General features: G+C 38.6%; 1 protein-coding gene across 7 annotated transcripts in view; it reads left to right on the top strand.

Annotated features, from left to right (window-relative positions):
* The window catches only part of LOC124615470 (G1/S-specific cyclin-E), a 180,914-nt gene that overhangs the window by 149,355 nt on the left and 7,568 nt on the right, over positions 1-23,991 (top strand). For all 7 annotated transcript variants that reach the window (XM_047143390.1, XM_047143386.1, XM_047143385.1 and 4 more), the window contains 4 exons: positions 1,061-1,262; positions 1,397-1,508; positions 12,123-12,253; positions 13,358-13,637. In XM_047143390.1, the coding sequence (XP_046999346.1) occupies positions 1,061-1,262; positions 1,397-1,508; positions 12,123-12,253; positions 13,358-13,637 (725 nt within the window). The remainder of the gene's footprint in view (positions 1-1,060; positions 1,263-1,396; positions 1,509-12,122; positions 12,254-13,357; positions 13,638-23,991) is intronic.

Genomic DNA, 23,991 nt, shown 5'->3' with positions numbered 1-23,991 from the left:
CCCTCTAAAATATTCTCCTCCCTCCCCACTTTATTACCAAGTTGACTATTCTCTGATGATGGCTCAGGATGTGATCTCTTCTGGTAAAGTTGGGAAAAATTTCTTTTTATCCAGTATGACTCAGTAAGTCCTAACCATAGTCTTTTGCATCCTTCTATACCACCACAGTCCCAAAGCTTCTATTCTCATCTTATCTGAAATGCTTGTTGTCCATATGTTAGTTCTGCACTGAGTATGCACTTCAGACAAGTCTTTCAGAAAAGAGTTTAGAAGACTTAAATTTGAATCAGATGTTAACTTTTTCCCTCCAAGAAAGCTTTTCTCACTGTTTCAAGTGGGTGTTGGTTGCTCTCTTTACTTCAACATATACATGGATACTCTGCAATTCACATTTAAGTGCCTGGCAGATGTTATCAGTTATTTTGCCCCTCTCACTATCCTCCCTCCAACTCTTGTACTACTTTCAGTTTGTAATTATGTAATCTAATACCTTAACCATCGCCTGATTGTACTACATTCCATTTGATTCCAGTACCATGTATGTATGTATTGAAGTGGGGACCTAGAAATGGTGGAGAGGCTTTGTCCCCACTGTAACCCTCAGCAATACACCACCACACAACAGTTTACAGCGGTCCACTCAACCCCACTGCCACCCCATACCGAACCCAGGGTTATTGTGCAATTTGGCCCCCAATGTACACGTACATGGAGACAGTTTTTGCGCAGCAATTGCCAACATAGTGTAACTGATGCTGGAATAAGGGGAACCAGCCTGCATTTGTCGAGGCAGATGGAAAACTGCCTTAAATTTCTGAATCTATAGCTTGTTTCCAGGTTGTCAGTAAAGAAATAGTTTGGGAAGTAGGTGAGGGGTTAGGGGATGCGTGGTAAGAGGAACAGGGATTGAAATGGATGTGAGTTGCATGGAGGAAGGGATGTTAAGAGTTACCTGCATCTGAGATAAATCTTAAAAGTTAAGATACAAAGCTACATTTTTAGTGTGCTGCTAATGTACGCCTAGTTTACTTGTATTTAAACATTATATACTGCTTTTCAGTTATGAAGCATCTTTCCTGTCACCAATATCAGAAAGACTCACACCTTTGCCAATGTTAAGTTGGGCTGACCATAAAGTAGTTTGGGACCTCCTCTGCCACAAAGACGTGGCTTCCAAAAGTGATCGGGATGCGGAAATGTTTTCAAGGCACCCATGTCTCCAGTCAAGAATGAGATCAATTCTTCTGGATTGGTTAATAGAGGTTGGTATTTGATAGTTTCATGTTTCAGGTGTTACATCTAACAGATATAAATAATAAATACATATGTTAATTATGCAGGTTACAAAATGATTTAACAATGTTAAATTTTATTGTGGTTTGTCCATACTTTTCAGGTCTGTGAAGTCTATAATTTGCACAGAGAAACATACCATCTGACAATGGATTTCATTGACCGATACTTGTCGATCCAGAGCAATATCCCCAAACAACAGTTACAGTTAATAGGTGAGTTGAGAATCTTGAGGTAATATTATTAAAATGCATTAAAGTTTTTTAATGCATTTTATTACTTCTGCATTGCAAATATGGCAGTTTGTTTGGGAATTGTCAAGAGTTTGTTCAAAAGTGGTTGCTCTGTTATATCTTGTTTTCAGTTTTTCTCCTGTCTATTTCCCCATAAATGTTATACTTCATCCCCAGAAAACTGTTTCATCATTTCAAAGAAATTGTATTTCTTCTGGACTTGTTGCCTCAAATATTTATATTTAATGCATTAACTTCAACCCATTTAAGTCTGCTTGCATTTTGTGTAAAGTCTGATGTAGGGTTTATTATTCCAAGGCTTTATCTTCCCTCACTTCTCTAGTTAAGTTTTTTCCCCTTTGCAGCATTGTTGGTGTGGTTATTGAAAAAGCTTTCACTAATGTAAGAAATATTTATCTAAAAGAACATAACTTGTTGACTGAGAGAGAAGAAACAATGTCAGGCTTAAGAATTGCTTGAAAAGTGACGGATAATGGGACTTCGGAAAAGAGGCATTAGTTTTAGCTGTCGACGAGTTGTTAATAATATTATTTTGAAGATAGGTTGATCGTATAAATTAAGAAAGTTTGACATTGACACTATGTGAAACAAAGCGAAAGAAAACTAGGAAAATTAATCTTAGCCTGGGCTGTAGATGGTTAAGGTCTGCAAATGCCTATAATGGAGGGAAGGAACCTGATAGTGGTAGATTGTAAGAACAGTGGAGTTTCTGGAACCTGCTGCATTGTTCTGGGAAACAGCAGTACATCTGGAAAGGAAACTGTTAGAGACTAATTTGGCCAATTCTAGAGTTCTACTCCGTCGTTATCAAGTGGGCATAATGGATATTAAAAGAATTGAAAACAATTTGCTAGAATTGTAAACATATTGTTACAGTCCATATGAAAATGTAAGAGAAATCATTGCTGATGTGGGATACTTTGGAAGAAAGACTGCGCCAGTGAAACCCTGTTTGATGGGATGTAGAGAATTAGTATCGCAGGTGGAGATAAATTACTGCTGCTTCCATCACACATTATTGCTTAAAGATAATGACAGTAAGGTAAGGATTAGGATGTGTTCAGAGGATATGGGCAGTAATTCTACCAGGTTTCTAAGAATATAATAGCAAAGTATCACTAAAATTTGTAGGAGTACCCTTTGCCTTCACCCATACAGTGGCTTGGAGAGTATATGGAGATTTAGCTGTAAATACCAGGTCTACCAGTATGAAATGAGTGTTAAGATACAAATGTGTCGGTAGGGAACATTTGTTGTGAACGAGCCCTTTTTTTTTTGGTATGACATCTGTCAAAGATATTTAGTATACATCAAGCCATGGAACAAACATTGTATGTTTTCATCGTGTTAACAATGTCAAATTTTGTACCACAAAGTGATGATTTGCGGAAAGCATTAATTTCTTGTTTTCATTTGAAAAAAAGTGCTGCAGAGTGGCAACGAATGCTTGTCGAGGCATATGGTGATCATGCTCTATCAGAAGCAACATGCGAAAGATGGTTTCAGAGATTCAGAAATAATGATTTTGATGTAAGAAATGAAGAACCTGGAAGACCACCAAAAAAGTTCGAAGACACCGAATCGCAAGCAATATTGAATGAAGATGATACTTTGTCAGAGGCAAATGGCAGCAATGCTAAATGTTGCACACAATCAATTTATGACTGTTTGAAAGCTATGGGAAAGATCAAAAAGTTTGGAAAATGGGTGCCACATGAATTGAATGAAAGACAGACAGAAAACCGAAAAACCATTTGTCAAATCTTGCCTAAAAAACATTTAAAAAAATTAATTTTGCCTCGAATTGTTACTGGCGATGAAACATGGCTTTATCTTAAGAATCCTAAATGGGGAAAAATCATGGGTTAATCCGGGACAACCATCAGCATAGATTGCAAAACCAGAGCGATTCGGCAAGAAGACAATGCTCTGTGTTTGGTGGGATCAGAAAGGTGTGGTGTATCATGAGCTTCTAAAACCTGGTGAAACTGTGAATACTAATAGCTCCAGACAACAAATCGTCTATTTGAACTATGCATTGATTGAAAAAAGACCAGAATGGGCCAGAAGACATGGGAAAGTAATTTTTTTATACGACAATGCACCTGTGCACAAAGCAAAACTGGTTCAGGATACAATCAAAACACTTAGCTGGAAGGTGCTACCCCACCCGCCGTATTCACCAGGCTTGGCCCTTTCAGACTACCATTTGTTTTCATAATGGGACACACATTGGCTGAGGAACACTTCGATTCATACGAAGAAGTCGAAAATTGGGTGTCTGATTAGTTTGCTACAAAAGACGAACATTTCTATTGGTGTTGTCCACAAATTGCCAGAAAGGTGGTCAAAATGTATAGAAAGCAATGGTCAGTACTTTGAATAAAATGTTTTACTTTTCAATTCAAAATTAGTGTTTCATTTTCTCAAAAAAAAAGCTCATTTCATACCGGTACACCTGGTATAAGAAACAAAGTAGGATTGAAGACTATAGTGGGAGTTATATTCCACAGAGATATTGTAGTGGTGCCATGTTTGTGTTGACCACTGCAGACACAAGAGTGGACATTTTTGCTCCCAGAATGGCATGTGTGGGAGGCTGTGAGTATGTGATTATCCAGTACTGCAGTGAGTGTGGAACAAAATATGCTGAGTTGTTAACAGTTTTTATAATTGAATGGTTCTCATACAGGGGGTTGATGGCTGTGTCGCAGATGCTGACTGGTTGGTGGTACTGAGTTAAGTGAGGCAGTGGAATGCTGAGATACTGCAAGAACAAGCTGGTGACTACAGAATATGACGTTCCCCTTACCTGTTGATGCATTCGGTTCCACTTATCTTGGAGTCACCTACCTTGTGTTATGAAATAATGTGCTGAAAACTGACCTTAAAAAGAATAGTGCCAAATTACAAGTGCCACACAGTAGTTAAAAGTAATTGGTAGTGGTTCTTTCCCACTTTATTTGCACTATGAAGAATGATGGCCATTTCCAGTTGTACATTTCCAGTATTTACAGGTAAAGTGTTTAAACTCTCCTTCTATAATGTTGTCCACACTATAACTCAGTTATAATGCAACGGAAGTGTTCGTTGAACATTACATTGGGAACTTGACACAGTGGCAATACATCATCATAAACACAGTGCACATGTCGTCATGTAGAAAGTTGACAATATAATAAAAACATCCAATAAGTAGGTTTCATGAAAGTCAAACTTAGATTTGCGTGTTTACTATTGTGGCCAAGATTTTAAGATACATAGAAGTTTCTACAGTTACTTCCTGCTCGCAGACTTTTGCAAGTGAGTGAAACAAAGATGTTAAGTAGTAGGTATCATGGCCCAGATTTTTGCAGATGTGTTAATATGAAGAATGGACCCTGCAGGCTTTTCTCATACAGACACAGTTGTTTGTTGTATGAATGCTGGCAGAAGATAAGTGATTTTGGGGTGTAGTGGGCTATTAAGACTGGCTACAGATATTTATTTTAATTTTAATGCTATAAGTGGGCTGTACGGCAGGTTCTTAAACTGCTCCTACTTGGACTTGGTCATTACTGTTTGTGTGACCTTGGAGATTTGTAAATGCATTATCTTAAAGCAGAATCACTCCCTCTGCGAGTAGCCCAGACTCGTGATGTGGATAGTCAACCTTTTTTACCTACTGCCCACTTTTGCATTTCTGTTAGTAGTATTTTCAATCTGCTCACTGGTTACACAGTAATGGTGATTTATAAAGTAGGGAAACAACTTCATAAAACTTATACAGCAGAGTAACAGCAAGTTGGAACATCTAAAAATAATTACTCGCTATATCCTTTGTCAAAATTTTATGAGAACCTAACGAAAATATTTTTAAACTCGCATCACCCGCCATGCCAGTTGGAATGCCCACTGGTGGATGGTAGGACCAGGTAGGCCACCATTGCTCTTGATTGACTTGTATAGACTAAGACTTCTCTCACAGTACACATTACTGATAATGGTTTTTTCATGCCTGAGAAACTGCGTATCAGTCCTTGGGCATCGAAAAAGAAAGCGATTGTCGCCTTGCCTACTGAAGACACAGCTTTGAATTTTTTACGTGGAGGTGACGCCACTACATTTCCGCCCCTAGATGTCACACTGTTGTTCCACAGTGGCATATGCAAAATTCAGCCAGTCTAATTGTAACAATGTTTTGTACCTTTTCATTTGAACACTGCTTATAATTTTACATTATGAAAAATTATCCACAATCTTAATTAGTAGCCTAATTAAGTAGTGAGGGTGTCATTATTTGGAGAATTAACTACAAAAGTAATGTTAAAGTTTAAAATCTAAATAGCATTTAGGCAGAATCTGGTGTGGAAGGTGTAGCTGCTTTCGGACTTAAATATTAATTATCTTGGGAGCTAATTAGTTTCATGCAAAATAAGTTTACTGTTAAGTTGTGGTACCAGTCTTTATAACAGTGCCATGTTATTGAAATATTCTAATTAGGTCAGAGTTTTCCTGTTGTGTATTGTAGTATGACTTTGTTGGCACACAATTTTGTCTGCCATAACTTTAATTAATTGAGTGTGTGGTAAAATTAATTGCATTGCTGAAATCATTTCCTTCAGTGCAATCAACTGGATTGTAAATTTAAACAGGACATTGCCTCAACAACATTTTGTACTGTTCATGTACATGTTTCATATTCCCTGCCAAAGTTTATTGAAAACAGTGAAAAAATGGGAAAAATATTTGATTATTGATGGGAGTAGAGGACTTACCACATAGCGTGTTGGAAATGTGCTATGTCTCGGGTGGCCTCGCTGACTTGACATGGGTGATTGCACCGCACTATACCGCAGCACAGTGAGGAGACTGCTGGAGTGGCGTATTCTACCTCTAGCCTGAGGTGGTCGGCAGGGGCACACAGTCATGTTTGAACCTGCAATTTTCTAAGGCCGGCCAAAGTGTCAGATGGCGGCAGTTGGAGTGCTCACCTTGGCAGTTCCTGTTTCTGGCCAGCAGATTCGCCTAATCAGGGCTGCTGCTTGACAGAGCTGTTCAGCTGCCTCCCTGACAGACATGTGGTATGAAGAGTGTGCCGGACAAATGTGTGGTACTGATAGAATGAAGCTACCAACTGAGAACGTATATACTGGCTCTGGCTGGGTGTGTTGTGACAGATTTTGGTTCTTGTTACATAGATGGCTGTGGAACATTGCTTTACGCTGCAGAATATAGAAACCCAGCCCACTGCTTTTGTAGACTGCCGCATTGCAGAACGAAGAACAAGCATTAGTGCAATGCCCAGTTTCAAAAAGTATGCAGGTGGCTGGTCCTTGTATCCTTCGGATGGCTGCTGTATTCCGCTAGATGCTGATGGTGCAACAACATAGGAGATTCCAAAAAGGTTTACAGTCTGACACGGCAGTTCGGGCATACAAGTATCAATAATCGCCTAGGAACAGGGCTCGCAAACACCACAAGAGGGTGCTGTAGTCACAAGAGGGTGTCACTATACAAACATGGGTGGAGCAAGCGGAGACAGTTGCCATTAAGGCAGTGGAAGCATTGGAAATAACATGGCAAGCTACACGTACCACGAAATGACTAGGTGCATTCGCTTTATGTCGCAGCTAACTGCAGTGAATGAGAAGCTGTAAGATTGTATTGTGGGAAATATCCGGATAGAAAGGTGTTGTCACTTGTTATTCGCCATCCTGCTCGCCAAATGTACGAAACTGGCATGTTCTGTGTACACCAACCAGTTGCTGGCCGCCGACTAATGACATGGACAGTTGTGGTGGAAGAAAGCATTCTCGGAAGGACATAGTGCACACTGTGAGTGAGTGAGTGAGTGAGTACAGGTGTAGTATCGCTCACCACTGGTATCCCCCGAACCTCTACCTGGCACTTTGCACTCAATGAAGGGCGGCATCCCTTTCATTTCTTTTGCATCTGGGCACCAGAACTAGAGGATCACAACAAGTGTATGGGATTTGTATGGTGGTTTCTCCAGAAATTTGCTGCAGACCAAAGCTTCACAGTGAGTGCCTTCATTGGTGAGGCTGCATTCTCACTAGAGTGAGATGAACATTTACAACCTTCATATGTGGGTGGATGTGAACCTACAAGCTACATGTCCACATGCTAGACAACACAAATATACCCTTAGCATGTGGGTTAGCATGTCGGAGGCTGTTTCATTGGACTGTACATTCTCCCGGGCGCACTTGGTCATGCGTATCTTGTATTCCTGCAAGAGGTTTGTTGTCCATCCTTATTCGTCACTACATCAGATTGCACCAAGATGGAGCCCCTGTGCATTTCAGCAGACCCTGTCTGCTTCCAATGTGTGTTTTCCTGTGAGGGTATCTGAAGGGTCTTCTGTATGAAGCAGCTATTAGATCGCCAGAGGACCTAGTGGGCAAAATTGTTGCGATAGCAGGATATTTTAAGAGATACACCAGTTATCTTTGAGAGGGTATGCTGTTGACTGTGCCTTAGATGTCGGGCATGTCTCGATGCATCTGGACAAAACTTGAGAATCTCCTGTAGTGGGCATCTATTTGTAGCATGTGACTAAATAACTGCAACACCATTTAACCTTTGTGGTCCCAAATTCTTATGTGATTACTGATTCTTGTTGCAGGTGGACGTGCCGTGTCAGATAGTAAACATTTCTTTAAAAATTATATAGTTGCTTAAAGAGTTCTCGATCTTAGGAACTGATGTCGGTTCTCTGTTTTTAGTTCTTGCTTTACCAGAAAATTGTTGACACGTACGTTTATACTCCTACTGCTGGCACAATCACTAGTAAAGTGACATTAGCTACATTTTGATCAATATAGTGAAGCTGATATTTGTATCCAGAGTGGTTGCATAATATAGACTATTAAAGCATATTTGTGGCATGCTGAAATCTGAGGGTTAAAATCCTGTCAAGTACTTAAAAATTGGTTTATTCTCTCTTCATTGAAGTGACTTCGATCATTATTTTTATTCAGTTATATGGCCTAAATGTATGTTTTTTAAATTCTGAGTATTTTACTGTCTCATTTTAATCACCAATTTAACTTTTTTGTTTCTTCTCATTCTTTTTTCGTTTGGAATTTCTGTGCGAGTGATGACATGTATTTATATATATAAACTTAGTTTCAGTTTCTTCTGTATTTTCATCCATTTTATAGCATTCTTTATTTTGGTTGCTCATTTTCAGGGTTGCCACTGGGGAAATAGGGGAATATCAGGGAATTTCAAACGTGTTAGGGAAATATCAGGGAAATTTGAAAAAAAAACTATATTTTTCCAGTTTTTTCTTTCAGTAGATGAAATGGTTTGTTTACTGAGGTGTTGTGCATAAACACTGGCTAGGTGCAGCTGAGTGTGTGCACCGTTTCCCTACTCCCTCATTCCTATTGCTTCTTCCCTTCCTATTACCCCCCTCAACTTGCAGTCAGTGCTGTCACCACTTCTTGCCGCTAGCCTAGCAGCTGTAGACCAGAGGCAGGGAGGCATGAGGAATTTTTTATTTGGCTCTGATTTCTCAGACTGTAGACACAGTGGCTGGAGATGGTGGTCGTGTGTGCAGAAGTAGTTTCTGAGTACCATGTGAATGCGCGCGTGTATGCGTGTGAGCTCTGTCGTTTTCTGACAAAAGCTATGGCTGAAAAGTTAGTCGAGAGAATGTGATCGTCTTTATTATGTGCCTGTCCATGCAGTTCAGCCATCATCTTTATGGTGAGTTGCTGCCTGTCTTCATTATTATTGATTCTCAGAGTATTTGAACAAATTATGTGTTGCATGGATTGATCACTGTGGTCTCATTTCATCAACATGCTGTCCGTGGCTTGAGAGTAGCTGGCCACACGAGTGGATTTCTGTGACGGGCTAAAACTGTAGGCTGTTTCTGAGGATATCTGTAGTGGATCAGGCCTGCGGATCTGAAGCCATTCAGTTCCCACTAATATCCAGGCCCTGTCCATCAGATCTAGTCTCACTGATCTGGACGCAGGCCAGCTGTGCTTGTGTGTGGCGTAAATGGGCGATGGATTTCACGAATTGTGACTGTCTCACCACAAGTACATTGTACAGTGTGGTGTTTTATAGGCATTCTCTTTGTTCTAGTACTTTTTGGCACTTCAAAATTAGTTTATATGTTAGAAAGTAGGGATAATAAGAAGGAAATTGTCAGTAGCTGGCAGTTGTACGCTACATACTCATATATTTCTTGAAAGAAAAATTACACAAAACCTGTAAAATAATAGATGTAACACAGTGAATAATAACCAGCAATAACAAACATAGTAAAACCAACATTTTATTGGTGGTCACCTACAGTGTAGGTTTACACAATTCTTCCTCGCCTAGTACACTTCTTTCAAGAGGCCTACTTTTAACTGAGGTTATTTCTGAAATCAGTGAAGGTATTTTAAAACTGTCTTGCAACTCCAAGGAAATGCGTATTTTTGTCACCAAATGTTTCATTTTATTGAAATAAAATAACATCAGTGGTCTTAACGAAACGTGTATATCATTTGGCTTGCTTTCTGCATCTAAAAACAGTTCATTATAAAATATGTTGTTAGTTCTTGAGATTTTTGCTCACATCAGGAAATGCTATGTGCTTGCAAGCCTTTTTTAGATATTTCCTTGTTTGCACTGTTGTTTCTTGTACCATAGCTAAAAAGCCAGATTGTCAACTTACATCTTAACTAATCTTTGAGATCTCAAAATTTGTCAGGGAAAATTGCTAAAATTTGTCTGGAAATCGGGGAATTTCACTTGGGAAACTTACGGCAACCCTGATGTTGCTTATTTTGGTAAGTCTTCATCTGCATTACTTCGTCCTTAGTGCAACAAGAATTTGTGTTAAATGTTTGACTACCACCATCCAGAAGTTCTCGATTGTTAAGTTTCTTCATTTGTTAAACAAATTTGATTGTTGAATTGAAATATGTAATAAAACATAACATATATTTGCCGAATCAGTCATAGAATTGTAGAATGAAGTGCTCCCATTAACTTTTGAAAATGGTTGTGAAAATGGAATTGGGGTAAAAATTTTGCAGGCAAGTTGTGATGAAAATAATAAAGTTGTTTAAATCAATGGAAAATCCAGGATGGAATGTAATAGTATTAAGTTGTTTAAGGACTAATTATATAGGAAGTGGCAACAATCTCTGTGGGTGCCCTGAAAATACACATAAAACTGCTGGGAAATGTCATGATGGTTGGGTTGCTGTCTGTCCAGGTGCCAAAATAGTCAGCTGTGTCGAACGGTGTAGTTTCTGGATAGTGTCAGCAACTCGTGTAGTGGAAGTTGTGGTTAGAGTACAGCTTGGGTTTATATTTTAATATGTAACATTGCTGAGCATATTCTCTGCTTGGATCAGATGATAGTGTCAGCTGTCAGATTTCTGGATATGTGTTTTTGCAAATGAGAACCATTTCAGACATGTATTGTGTAACATTTCAATAATGGGCAAATTCAAATGAATCTTTGGAAGTACATTTCTGTGTATCTCTGGTGGGCTTGGAGTAGTTATAACCAACCTCCATATCATGAGAACAGAAGTGCTAAAAGATTGCCCTCAGACAGTGTGAGGATGGCTTTGGGAAAAGGCTGATATGTATTGAAAACATATTAATGTCACCTCCATAATTTTCATCGTCTTTAGTCTGATAAAATGCTAGAGTTTTCTAGAAATATTTAGAAAACAACAGTATTCTTTACAGTCTTCTATAAGGAACTAAAATGCAAGACATTTTTTATCCCCTTATGTTCTGGCACACTTCATAATTTTGATGATGAAGCTGCAGTACAAATACACAATTTTTGAACATTAAATATACACTGCCAATAAGTTACACATCATTGTAACTTTATGTGCATGTAGCGATGAAAGTGAGTGGATTACTAAAACAGTTGGAGAGGGGTAGACTTCTCATTTCTTGTGTTAGATTCCTTGAAGTTCTTGGTTGTGCCCATTTCTACTCCATAGGACACTGTATTTTTTTCTCCAGTGTTTCCTAGGAAACACACAAAGGGATAAAATGAGGAACAGAGAAACAGGTGATGCTAGTGTCTGTGAGAAGCCTGCTGCAGATCCTTCAAGTAAAATTGTTATGGATATGGTCATATAAAGAGAATATTTATCCACAGGACTCCCCATTTCTGGGATCAGAACAAGATGAACTTGAAGGTGCGAAAACATAGATTTTAAAGGACCCCAAACTATAACTCCAACTTCTTGGACGTGTGGACAAGATCTGTGGGTGGACGAAACAACGCATTTTTCATATACTAAACTTGAGCTTTTGCTATTGAAATTCTGAGACAAGGGTAGTGCAGTCTTAGTGTAACATGTTTGTTTACTTACACTGAATTTGAATCTGGCTTGTTTGAGTCTGTTTTCCAATATTATCCCCACTATCTTAGGGAATTATCATTTCTTGATATCTGGCTTTAAAATGTACAGTGCTCTCAACATTTCAAATTAGACAAAAAGTCCCATGCATTCCCAGGTTGTTTCACCTTTCTGTAGTTTAATTATTTGTCATGCAAAAAAGGAATTGGCACTTTTTGTACTCTTACAGGTATCACCTGCTTATTTATTGCTGCAAAAGTTGAGGAAATATATCCTCCAAAACTTACAGAATTCGCATATGTCACTGATGGGGCCTGTACAGAATCAGAGATTCTGGAAAAAGAACTGGCTATTTTGAAGGTATGTTCTGTAAAACAGTTCAGGTTTCTTCTTGTGTTTGCTGTGTTACATCCTGCTAAGATATTGGGGAACTACTTGTGATGTAGAAATAGAGCATTAAGTACTGTTAAATAATATGTAGACTCTTTCCCAGGGTAATGTGGACATTTGATATTTCATAAATTCTTTAAGGGGAAATATTGAACAAGCTGATATATAACCAGTGTGCTGCTTAATTGTCATAAAAATGGTGGACATATATTAGTCAGTGAATCAAATATGTGTAAAATGTTTACCACAATAAGAACTCTGGGTACTTTCTTGATACCACATTACTTAACTTCACAAATGCAACTTAATTCTTTTTCCAAGCTAACATTGACCTCAGGTTATGCCAAAGGTCATTCTAATGCAAGTCAAAAATATAGGAACAAAATATATATTGTCAGCGTTCGTTCTATGTATGTTTGCGCGATAGTCATTAAATCACTGGGATCAGAGCTGATATCCAGTATCAGTAAGTAAAACTTGTTGATTTCTTGTATGAGTACACTGTTTCCAAGAAATTACAGCATGGTGGTTAGTACTTGCTTCAACATCTTAGTAGATAAGAAAGGTATTTTCATGTAGAACTGCAGTGTTGTTAATGGTAAAACTGAAAAAGGAATACATTGGTAAAAAAATTATTCAGTGTTTCAGAAATGTTTTTTCTCAAAAATCGGCAGATAAAACCTATGTGAAGGCAGTGAATGTCACACCACCACTGTCCTAGGTTTCTGTGTGGAAATGGGCACCTTTATTTGTGCATGGCTTGAGCACTGATAATACATACTCTTGTTCAGTGGCTCTCTCACACTGGATGAATGAAAATAATTAGTACATGTGGAGTCCCTTCTGTGACTTTGTGATTGTTTCTTGTAATTTGTTGTGGGACCCATATGTTAATTTTTTTTTTACTTCTGATGCACATTATTCTTTTAAAATATTTCACCTGAATGCTGTATGGAATTGTTTGGATCTAGCTGTTTCCTTTGCATGCTTTTGTAAATAACTCAAAAGAAAAAACAATTTTCAGAAGTTGTTTGTCCATATTTTTTCCTCACATTTCTCTCACTTGTTTTTCAGACTTTAAATTGGAACCTTAATCCGGTGACTGCCAACAACTGGCTGAATATGTACCTGCAGTTATGTAGTGATCTAATGAAGAAGAGTATAATAGACAAAGCAGACAATTCATGTTATGGATTTTTGTTTCCTCGATATTCCGGACTGTCCTTCGTGCAAATTGCAAAATTGGTAGATTTCTGTATGCTGGATGAAGGGTCTCTGAGGTTTCCATATAGTGTAATAGCTGCATCTGCCCTGTATCATTTAGGAAGCAAGGAAGTAGCACTTCGTGTTTCTGGTAAGTTGCTTTAAATATTACCTTGTGAAGATTTTCTAGATTTTTAATAAAAAGCTAGAATGAGTAGAAAGAATGGTATGTTGGGGGGACAAATTGTGGCTGTTTGGTTTTTCTCAAAACTGTCTTTGGATTTGTATCTTCCTAGTTTCTAATTATCATGAAACACAAATTTATAATAAGAAAAACTTGAAATTACATACCCTCTCCTCTGCTAATGTAGGTGTCCTCCCTCTCCTCCTTGTTATATGTGAGCACAGCCATTTGATCTGTCAATAAGATTTGCATAGAAAATGAGCAGTATCTACAGCTTATACTTTTAATCATGTTCTATCTATTCTGCCTGTGAAGTCAGAAATACGTTGCACTTAAGTGTTGAACACTGACATTGGCTAGAAAAATAGGGAGCTTGAAGAATACATGTGCAAAGCCTGTCACTGTATAGTTTGTTTGGTCAAATAACAATGAAATTCATCTTTAACGAATTCTTGGGACTCAGATATTTTTATTAAATTTTAGTTTCTTAGTTAATGAATAAAGTAACTCAGTTACACTGCAGTACTGACCCAGAATCTGAATTGGAACATTCACGGGCTATACAAGTATTGTATAATTTAATCTCATATGTCTTATTTTTTCTGGCATTGTGAGGTAATGTTACAGGGTGGCATGTTAATCTAGATTTGACAATGTTAGTGGTGGAGGGTGGCCAGGTGCCTTTAGTGTTGGCACCCCTTAACCCCACCACCTCCTGTCCTGCCTTGAATTTGGGTATCCTAGATGTCTGTGACTAGTGTTATATACCACGTGAAAGTGAGAACAGTTCTGAATGTTTGTGACTTGGGTAATGGAGATGGGAGGAGAGTTCTGGCCCAGTGTTCATGTAGTTGGATGTGGGAAACTGCTAACAACCACATCCAGGCTAGCCAACACACTGGACCTCTTTGTTAATTCGCTGTGCAGATTCAGTCCAGGGCTGATGTGCATCCTTGCATCCCAGAAGAGATGTGCTAATGTGTGCAGCTATCTGGGCAAGTTGAATGTCACCTAAGAAATTAAAATACTGCTGGGTGTGAACTTACGAAGTTGCACTTTTAAGCCATGTGTAAAGTAACTAACTGGTGTCAACATCCAAATCAGGACTTTTTATTCAACTAATGACAAAGTATGTACACAACAGATGTTAAGGAAACTTCCTATATTTGTCCTTTCTTTTGTGTTTATTGTAAAAAGTAGCTTGTTGCTTCCTGCCAGGATAATTTAGTGACAGGAACTGTTGGTCCAGTTGATTGAACTGTGGAGAAATAGTTCCAAAGAACATAAATTCTTGCCCAACTGTAGGAATTCTCCTCTTAATTGTAGTCAGTGCTGTGTCACTGAAGCTGTACCACAGTTAGCACTTACAAAACCACTAGTCCGTTGTGTTTACCATTTCATGCAACAAAAACCATGCGCATAGGTTTTGTAGAGGTAATTATGCCCATTTTCAGACATACAGGCAACTTGTGTGGTGTTATAGCCCTTGAGAAATAATTTTACTTTTGGATACGGAGGGAATGATTAGTAACAATAATCTTTCCCCCACTACTCTGGTATTGGCATCTACACTTAATTCTTTCCAGTCATCTGTGCATTATTATTAAAGTGCTAAGCTGTTTTTTAAATTTTCAGTTTTTTCATTTTCCTCAGGGTTGATAGAAAAATCAAATTTTTGTCGTTCCCTGCTTGCTTCAGGGATATGTTCTTCCTAATAGATAAATTTCTTCTTCATTGGCACTACAGCCCGCGATAGGCCTCGGCTTCTTCAACAATCTGCCTTCATACATCTCTACTGTCTACTTCTTTCATCCTCTGAGCTCCATCTTGGTAAGACGAGCCAACATATTCAACCAGCCAGCTCTTAGCTGGCTATCCCTTCTGGTAGAATGCAATCCTTCTTTCATTATTCTTTTCAGGCTTCTGTGATCTGCCATAATGTCCTACCCAGTATATTCTTCGGGATTTATTAAACCTTTTCCTTGTATAAGACGTTGTTTTTCATTGTTGTACCTTACTCTCCAACCATCTGCCTCTGAGGCCCATAAACTTTTCATAGTATTTTTCTTTCAAATGCCCTTAAGTCCTTCACACCTGCATCTGTCATTGTCCACATTTCTGACTCATATGTAACAACCAGTTGTACAACGGAATAGCATACTATTATGATGTTATTGTAACCAGATAATTCTTACGTACCTGTAAGTTCACGTAATAGATTATATTTACTGCATGTCATGTCCATTCTCTAATATCATTAGTCAGTTCACTCATTACTGATTGCTGTGACCTCATTTCTTCATTAATTTCTTAAGTTGCTGTATGTTTGGTGAGAAGTCTTCATCCACAGCCATCTTCAGCTCTTCTTAATAAAATTTGCAGAGGCAGGTGGGTAATCTTCGCTGTATTCAACCGTTTACTTACTGTTCTTCCTTGTGGTCCTCTGTTTGATTTTGCCCTATCAAATTGACTTTCCTAAATTATTCCCTTGTCCTCTCAAACTGTGCCCGACTGGGAAGTATAGTTGACTGACAGGGGAAGGTAAACTTGTTATGCTAAGTTCTTCATAATTGGAAGCATTGGTTCTTCTTTCTGTCCTTGGTGTGCGTAATATCATCCACCAACACTAAATCTAGAAGGCATCAATTTGGCTAATGTCACTAGCTTTCCTGGTCCAGGCCTCACAATTGTACAAGAACACAAGGAGTACCAATGATTACACCAAGAGCATCTTCATTCTTTTGGATAGCCCTGGTTCTGCGAGTTCCTAGCAGAATTTAACCATTGCAGCTCTGCCAAGGAGGATTCTTCTTTCTATTTCTTTCGCACTTTCCTGTGTAACTGATCAGAAATCCTATATATACAATACTATTCACTACTTCTAGATCCTTTAAGCAAACTGTCAGTAATTGGATTTGATCTAAACCTTGGTGATCAGTAACCATTCCCTAGTATATTCTCATTATCTCTGGTTAAAGGGATCCTTAGATATTGGAAGCAGCTGATACTTTTCAAACATTTTTTAGAGGCTTTGAAGTCGTGTGTTGTTCTTCCAGCTTTAGAATTGTTCAATAGTGTTATTTTGTTTTGTTTTTTGTTTATAGTAAGTTCAATTTTTTGCCCCTCCTGCTTATTTTGTAAATTTCCTTAAGGCTGTTTAACTTCTTGCAGTGTCGCCTGCATATGCATATACCTGACTGTATTTCATTATTGTGATTGCTTTGTATCAGACTATGAAGTGCTAAGTTAAAAAGAATTGCAGAGAGACCAATACTTTGTTTCGCTCCACCTGGAAAAATAAAGCTCTTGGTCATTTTGTATACTTTTGCTTTTGGCTTTTTGTCCTACATTGGTAACTCAACTAACATCTAGTTAGTGATAAATGTCCAATTCTTTAAGGGTGTTATACAGTGGTCTTATCAGTATCAAAAACTTGTTTAAAATCAACAAATAGGAAGTAGTGAAGGCATACATCATATTCACAAGAGTTTTGCTTTATTTACCTAATAACAAACAACTGGTTGGGAGTGCCACTCTTTGGCCCAATACCACGTGAGTATTCTCAGAGGATATCTTCGGTGCACTTTTTTTTATCCTTTAATTTTCATCCTTTTTGTCCTTTCATTTGACACCCCATGAAAATCTTGTAGATTGTGTTCAACAAAGAAATGCCTTTATAATGTCCACAGGCTGACTCTTCTTGTTTCTTATACAAAGGAATATTATTCCAAATTTCCAGTCCTTTGGCAAGCTTTTGCTTTCCCATATTTTATTTATTAGTGCATGTATTTCATGTATTAAGATTGACCACCAAATTTTATAAGTTCTGACGCAATCCCATCTTCACCAGGTATAGGGTTATTTTTCAGTTTGTCACTGATTCCACCTTTTACATTGTTGGTCCCTTTCCTCTTCTTCCTCCATATTCTCCTCTTGTTATTACAGATATCTTGATAGCTGGTCTGAGTAGGTACTGAAAATTTCTTAATGTATGAGGGAAGTAAAACATTTAGGTGCTTTCATTCTCAAACCCTGAAATTTCAGTGCGATTACCTGCACATTCTCTTACAGTTAATTTTCACTTATTGGTGTTTTTCCGCTCCTGACACTGTTGAACCATGTTAGAAAGATGATTGAAATCTTTTTATTATGTGTAATTTTGTAAACCCTCGTAGCCAGTTTTGTAAAGGCCTCGTCGCTATTGCTGTGGAGTCTGAGTTGCCACTGTAGTTACGGTAGGCTGAGTTTGACAGTTCACAAAACGGCTTCTGGTGCTGTACACAGGGTGTATATGACCCAGGACAACTGGGAAATCTGGGAAAAACCTGCAAATTTTTTAGAATTTGGGAATTTTTCATTGTTCTTGTTTTCAGTTAAATTTTTGTAATTTTGACTGATAAGAACTGATACTGTAACAAAGGATATTACGGTATCCTGCTACTGCAGAATAATACTGCAGCAATAAAACATGAACAAGAGAAAAAACAAAAATAAAACTAAAATTGCAAAGGAAATGTGCCATATACAGCAACAAAACTGCTCATACATGCAGTTTGCCAACAGCAAAATGTGTTAAAGGATTTAGGAAGAATATGCAATGCTTAATAACAAAAAATTGCCTCCGATGTGAGGCCCAAGAGAAAGACAGGCCGCAGCGCGCACGTCACAAAGGTAGGCCTGAAATCGCTCCCTCAGCTCAGCAGAAAAAAATGTTTCTAGACCTGTTAACTCGCAGTGGGCTGTGTCTGTTCTAACAATAATTGCATCTTCTACTGGAATCTGCTTCTACGAAGCCGTACTGATTAACAATACAACAACAAAATTTAATTTAAGATCAATGCTCGATATAAATGGTAGCGGCTTCTTTATAGCATTTAGTCTCTTCTGCTTAACAGTCCTAATTTCATGCAAGAAGTGGTGCCGTACGCAAATGATAATCATTTTGGCATGATTTTAATTTTATTATACCCCAGTACAGCCGTAACAAAATATAAGCAGGCCTGTGGACTTCAGATGATTGTAGGACTAATAACAGTAAGACTCCATAATAGCGGATTCCAGTAGAAGCCACAATTCTCGTTTGTACGTACATGCCCAGCTGCGAGTTAACGGGTTTAGAAATGCAGTTTGTCTTCTGAACTGAGTTCACTCACTTACTCAGGCCTACCTTTGTAACGTACATGCCATGGCCTGTCTTTCTCGTAGGCCTCACTCCGATGAGCATGACATCACAACTATTTACATTAGATTTGTTTTAGCAGTCATGAGCAGGATCATGCGCATGCGCAGTTGAGTAGTACCTTCTCGTTCTCATGCTTCTGGCTACAGGAATGTGGCTGTTGGCCGTGTAAGCAGTCACAGCAAGCTGGGAAGAATTTTACTGGAGTGTCCAAGCTGCCAGATTCATGCATGTGCAGCAAGCCTAGATCTAGGAGGGGGCGGGGGGCAAATCCATATTCTTGAGGGAAAAACCTTGTTTCACAAAGCGCCTAGCATCCAGCGCACGTTAGTCTATAGATTATTCAAACAACTTTTGAAACAGTTTTTGAACACATTCTAAGTTGATTTCTGAATGAATCTTAAGTTGATTTGTGAATGCGTGCATAGTGTTCATGATTTCTGTCAGGGGAATACTCGTTGCATGTAAAAACAAATTCTCCTACAGACAGAATGGGCTATATGAGCTGAGCTGAGCGGAGTAAGGCCGAATGGATAAATGCCAACCGCTGTCCGATTGTGTGGAGCACTATCTAGTATTGCCTCAGTTCAGAAATACCGTAGATCCAGGGCTGATGTGCCACGTGTTTCCATTTAGTGATTCTGCTGTTTCTTCTTCGTTTACTGCTCTCACGTCAAATGAAAACAAAACCCGATTTCTATGGCCGGGAACTATCAAGTGAAGTAAAATACATTCACATAATTACGGAAGGCTAAAAGGTGTTATTAGTTTCAGATTTTATTTTATTCCCACCTTTCTGACAGTCGAGCATTAATTGCCTTGCAGAACTGTGAAGTTATTTTTGTCTGTTTGCTAAAGAAATTTGCTTTTATTAATCTTTTCTGCTAAGGAAGAAAATATATTTGAAACAAAGTGTTTAATTCCACACAATGTTCGCTGCATTTCAAGTGCACATTTTCAACTTCTAGCATGTATGGCATTATGCCATAATAAAGAACTAAGCATGAGACAACACAGTACTGGTACTCAAAGAAAATTTACATTCCGAAAACCACATTGAAAAGCTTAATATCAGGTCGTGGTCTACTTCATTGGGAATCTGGACATACAGGTGCGCACTTTAAATGTGCACATTTTAGTATGGGTCACAGAATTCCAATGCTCTTGGAGTATCCTCTGATGTCTTGTTTCTTTTATGACATAATCTAAGGCCTTTTAATCTTTTACATGTACGAACATACGGGCTTCCTACGATATCGTAGCTGTGCAAGCACAGCGACACCCGTCATCTGGCGCTCTCTGGCAACTACAGAAATAAACCTATTTCTAACAGGTCGTGGGAAAGTATTCCGAATGGTGGTTTGAAAAGCGTTGCTATTAAAGTAAATTTCCTTTTACGCAAGTTGAACTATGTGGAAGAATGTATGATGAATTTCTTAAATCACAGTGTGTTTGACTCTCATTTAAAAATAAACTCTTTAATGATGAGCCATTTAGATGAATTTCGAACCCAGAAGATCAGATATTTATGTCGTTATTAAAAATTTTACTGGCACATTTGTGCGATACATCTTACATTGTAACGATATCAATATAATGGAAGGAAACATTCCACGTGGGAAAAATTATATATAAAAAAAAAGTAAGTCACCTCATCTTTGTTTTTTTATATATAATCTTAAACTGTAATACGCGCATAAAAGACCAACGTTATATGTGAAAGGTTAGCTTCTCTTGCAGCATATTAATCTTAAGACCAATATTATATGTGAAAGCTTTACTTTTCGTGTAACAACACTATATATATTAATTTAAACCATTAACTTTTCTGTTTGTGTGTTTGCACTACGTAACAGTGATGTTGCTATTCGCTGACTGCGTCACGTGTCCTAAGCTGTGAATACCCGCTATCATTGGCTGGCGAGATCGCGTGACATGAGCTATGATTGGCTTAGAAAAGTGCATTGCGATCTCGATTTCAATGCTTCGGAAAGTAACATGCAGTATTTGGTGGAATTCGAATTTATACTTCTGTAATACGAAAATATGCAGTGTACATGTTGCTGCACATCAAAGATCTTTCCAAAACATGTTTTTTCCCTGGATTCTATTCCTGTGTATAAAACCATAACCATTCAAAGTGCTGGTAAGTTATACAGTTCTGAGAGAAAATTTACTGTCAGTTAATAGGGAAAAAGTATGTTTTCACCTGGGAGAAAATCTATTTTTAACTGTGAAATCTGGGAGAAAATTTATTTTTAACTGGGAAATGTGGGAGAAATCCAGGATTTTTTTTCCTTGTCCATGTATACATCCTGTGTATACTGCTAAGACAATTTCTCCCTGCCACTATTACACAGCTATGCTCCAGATTCAGATAACAGGATAGGAGAAGGGAGGTTCTAGAACACTCAAACAAATTAGTAACAATCATACAAATGAGTTCAAAGTTTACTTACCTTTGCGACTAATTGAATATACAAGTCTGCAACACTGCTTGTAATATAACACAAAAAAGGCCCTCAGTGGCTAAGTGTAAATAATTGTAGGTAAAATTCACAGTACATAGCAAATGTAACTACAACTGTCTGTTCACTTCTAAGAGTTTATTAAATAATGTTCCCTGTCGGTCAGCCCTGAATGATGATCCGTGACCAAGCGGGTGCGAGCTGCTTTTCTATCTTCAGAGTAGGCTTCTGTCTGTTGTTGTCCGGTCATTGGTGGGTTGTACTCGGCCGGTAATTGACAGAGGCAGAGTAGATATCTTCATCCTCAGCACCGCAGGTGGAATTCGCGCAAGTGGTGAGTGTCTATGGCACTAGCACCAGCTTGCATCTTTGCTCCTGTGGTGTTTTTGGTTTGGCTGTCTCTTGTTTGGATGGCACAGAACTGTAGTCATTTGAATGACCTAAGTAATTCCCAGTATACAGTGCAAAGGGTGTGGTGTCAAATAGTATTTCTTTGCTGTGTCAGTTTAAAGTTACATCCGTCAAACCCATGGCCATCTCACTATCAAATACTACCACCTTCAATGTCCTTGAGACCCCAAAGCAACATCATCATTCCTCATACACCATACTTGCACACTGCATCTCCTATGGGGGAATGTATGTAAACAAATCTGACACAGCCCTGGGCACCTGCATGTGACCCTTATATGCTCACCTTTTTATAGGTCATTTAGAGGAAACATTCCAAACTTCCCAAACCTCTTGTCTGTTTCAGGTTCATTGATTGTATCATAGTGATCTGGATTTGGGGCCAAGATGCCATATCCTCATTCCTACACCACCTGAACACCTTTCCTCCCAACCCCTTCACCTGCTTCTCCTCCACACAAATTGCAACCTTCCTAAATATTGAACTCCACTTCTGATGGCTTCGCCCACATCTGTCCACATTAAGCCCACCAACCACCTGCATTTTGACAACTGTCGCCCCTCCTACACCAAGAGTCATTCCCATAGTGTCTGGGTGCCCATGGATAACGTATCTGCAATGATGGGTTCTCGTGCCCGGTATGCTGAAGGTCTCATGAGGTCCCTCAGACAAGCACTATCCCCTCCCCCTACACATCCCTAAATCCCCCCCATCACCTACCAAGAATTAGCTACAAAGGAGTGCAACCCCCCTCCCCCAAAATCCTCCACTATCCTCCAGTATCACGCTGGACAAGAGCAACTGAACCATATCCTTCACCAGGGCTTTGATCATCTATGATCTTGCCTGGAAATGAGACATGGTACCTAACCAGGGTGTAGATGACCCGGGACAACTGGGAGATCCGGGAAAAACACGGGAATTTTTTCCTCCAGGAGAAAACTGGGAAAAACCCGGGATATTTTTAGAATTCCGGGAATTTTTCGTTGTTTTTACTCTAACAAAGGATATTACTTACCCCACTACTGCAGAATAATACGTCAACAATACAACATAAACGAGAGAAAAAAATGAAAATAACTTAAATTGCAAAGGAAATGTGCCATATACGACGACGACACACAGTGCTCATGCAAGTGTCTGCCAATTGAAAATGTGTCAAAGGCTTTAGGAAGACTATGCAGTGCTTCATAACAACAAATTGCCTCCAATCTACTGGGAGAAGGGGCGCCAAATTCATATTCTTGAGGAAAAAAATTTGTTTCACGAAGCGCTTAGCACCCAGCGAACATTTCTGTCGATTATTCATATGATTTTGAAACACTTCCCTGTTAGTTTTTGAATATTTTTGAACACATTTTAAGTTGATTTCTGAATGAATCATTAGTTGACTTATGAATGCATGCATAGTGTACATGATGTGTCTGTCAGGAGAATCCTTGTCGCATCTAGAAATAAACTTTCCGCAGACAAAAGGGGACAGGGCTATACGAGCTGAGGGAGAAAAGCCGAATGGATGAATGCCAATCGCTGTCTGATTATGTGGTTGTTTGGGTTTGCGAATGATCGGCATTGTTATAATTACTAGCAAAATCCGTATATTCAGACTACCAGAATGGAAATAAACGACTGACAGGAATAAAAGGTGAGAAAGATTACGTACTATCTTCTCGGTGTATCCAAGAAAATGATATTTTGACAGAAAACTTTTGGCCAGATCGCTATACTAGTAAGGACCAGTAGTACAGTCCCCGGCTAGCAGCTGCGTAAGTTCTATTCTGGAAGTAATGCGGAAAACGTGTCGTTCGAACACGTAATAACGCCCAACCGGAAAATAATCGCAGGATAACTAAACCTGTGATTCTGGCAGGGTTAGTGAAGTTAATCGGCGAACAAATTTTGACAGTGGCAGCAATAGCTACAGAACTGGTGACAAGATTGTTCGTTAGAACGAGGAAGGAGAAGAAACGGGGACATCACACAAATTATGGAAGAATAAGACGATTCCAAATTTATATAAAAATTTCGTAATACTACTTTTCAATCTCGTGCTTGAGAAGCTGGTGCGTATGAATGAAATGTGAAACTATTTCCTAACACAAAGCTTTTTGCTTGTAGTAGGCCTAATAGGCATTTGATATTGGTACTTCGTGGATTATATTCTGTCATGTTATAAGAATGGCCATTTATGCCAAAACAGTCTCGTTTATTTGGTGTGTTACAAAATTGCTGCCATATTAGAAAGGCCTATTTCGTTTTATC

Source organism: Schistocerca americana, chromosome 5 (genome assembly GCF_021461395.2).
Source record: "Schistocerca americana isolate TAMUIC-IGC-003095 chromosome 5, iqSchAmer2.1, whole genome shotgun sequence".
In the NCBI taxonomy this organism is placed as follows: Eukaryota; Metazoa; Arthropoda; class Insecta; order Orthoptera; family Acrididae; genus Schistocerca; species Schistocerca americana.
Note: the sequence above shows the minus strand (reverse complement) of the source record. Positions and strands in the feature narration are given on the sequence as shown.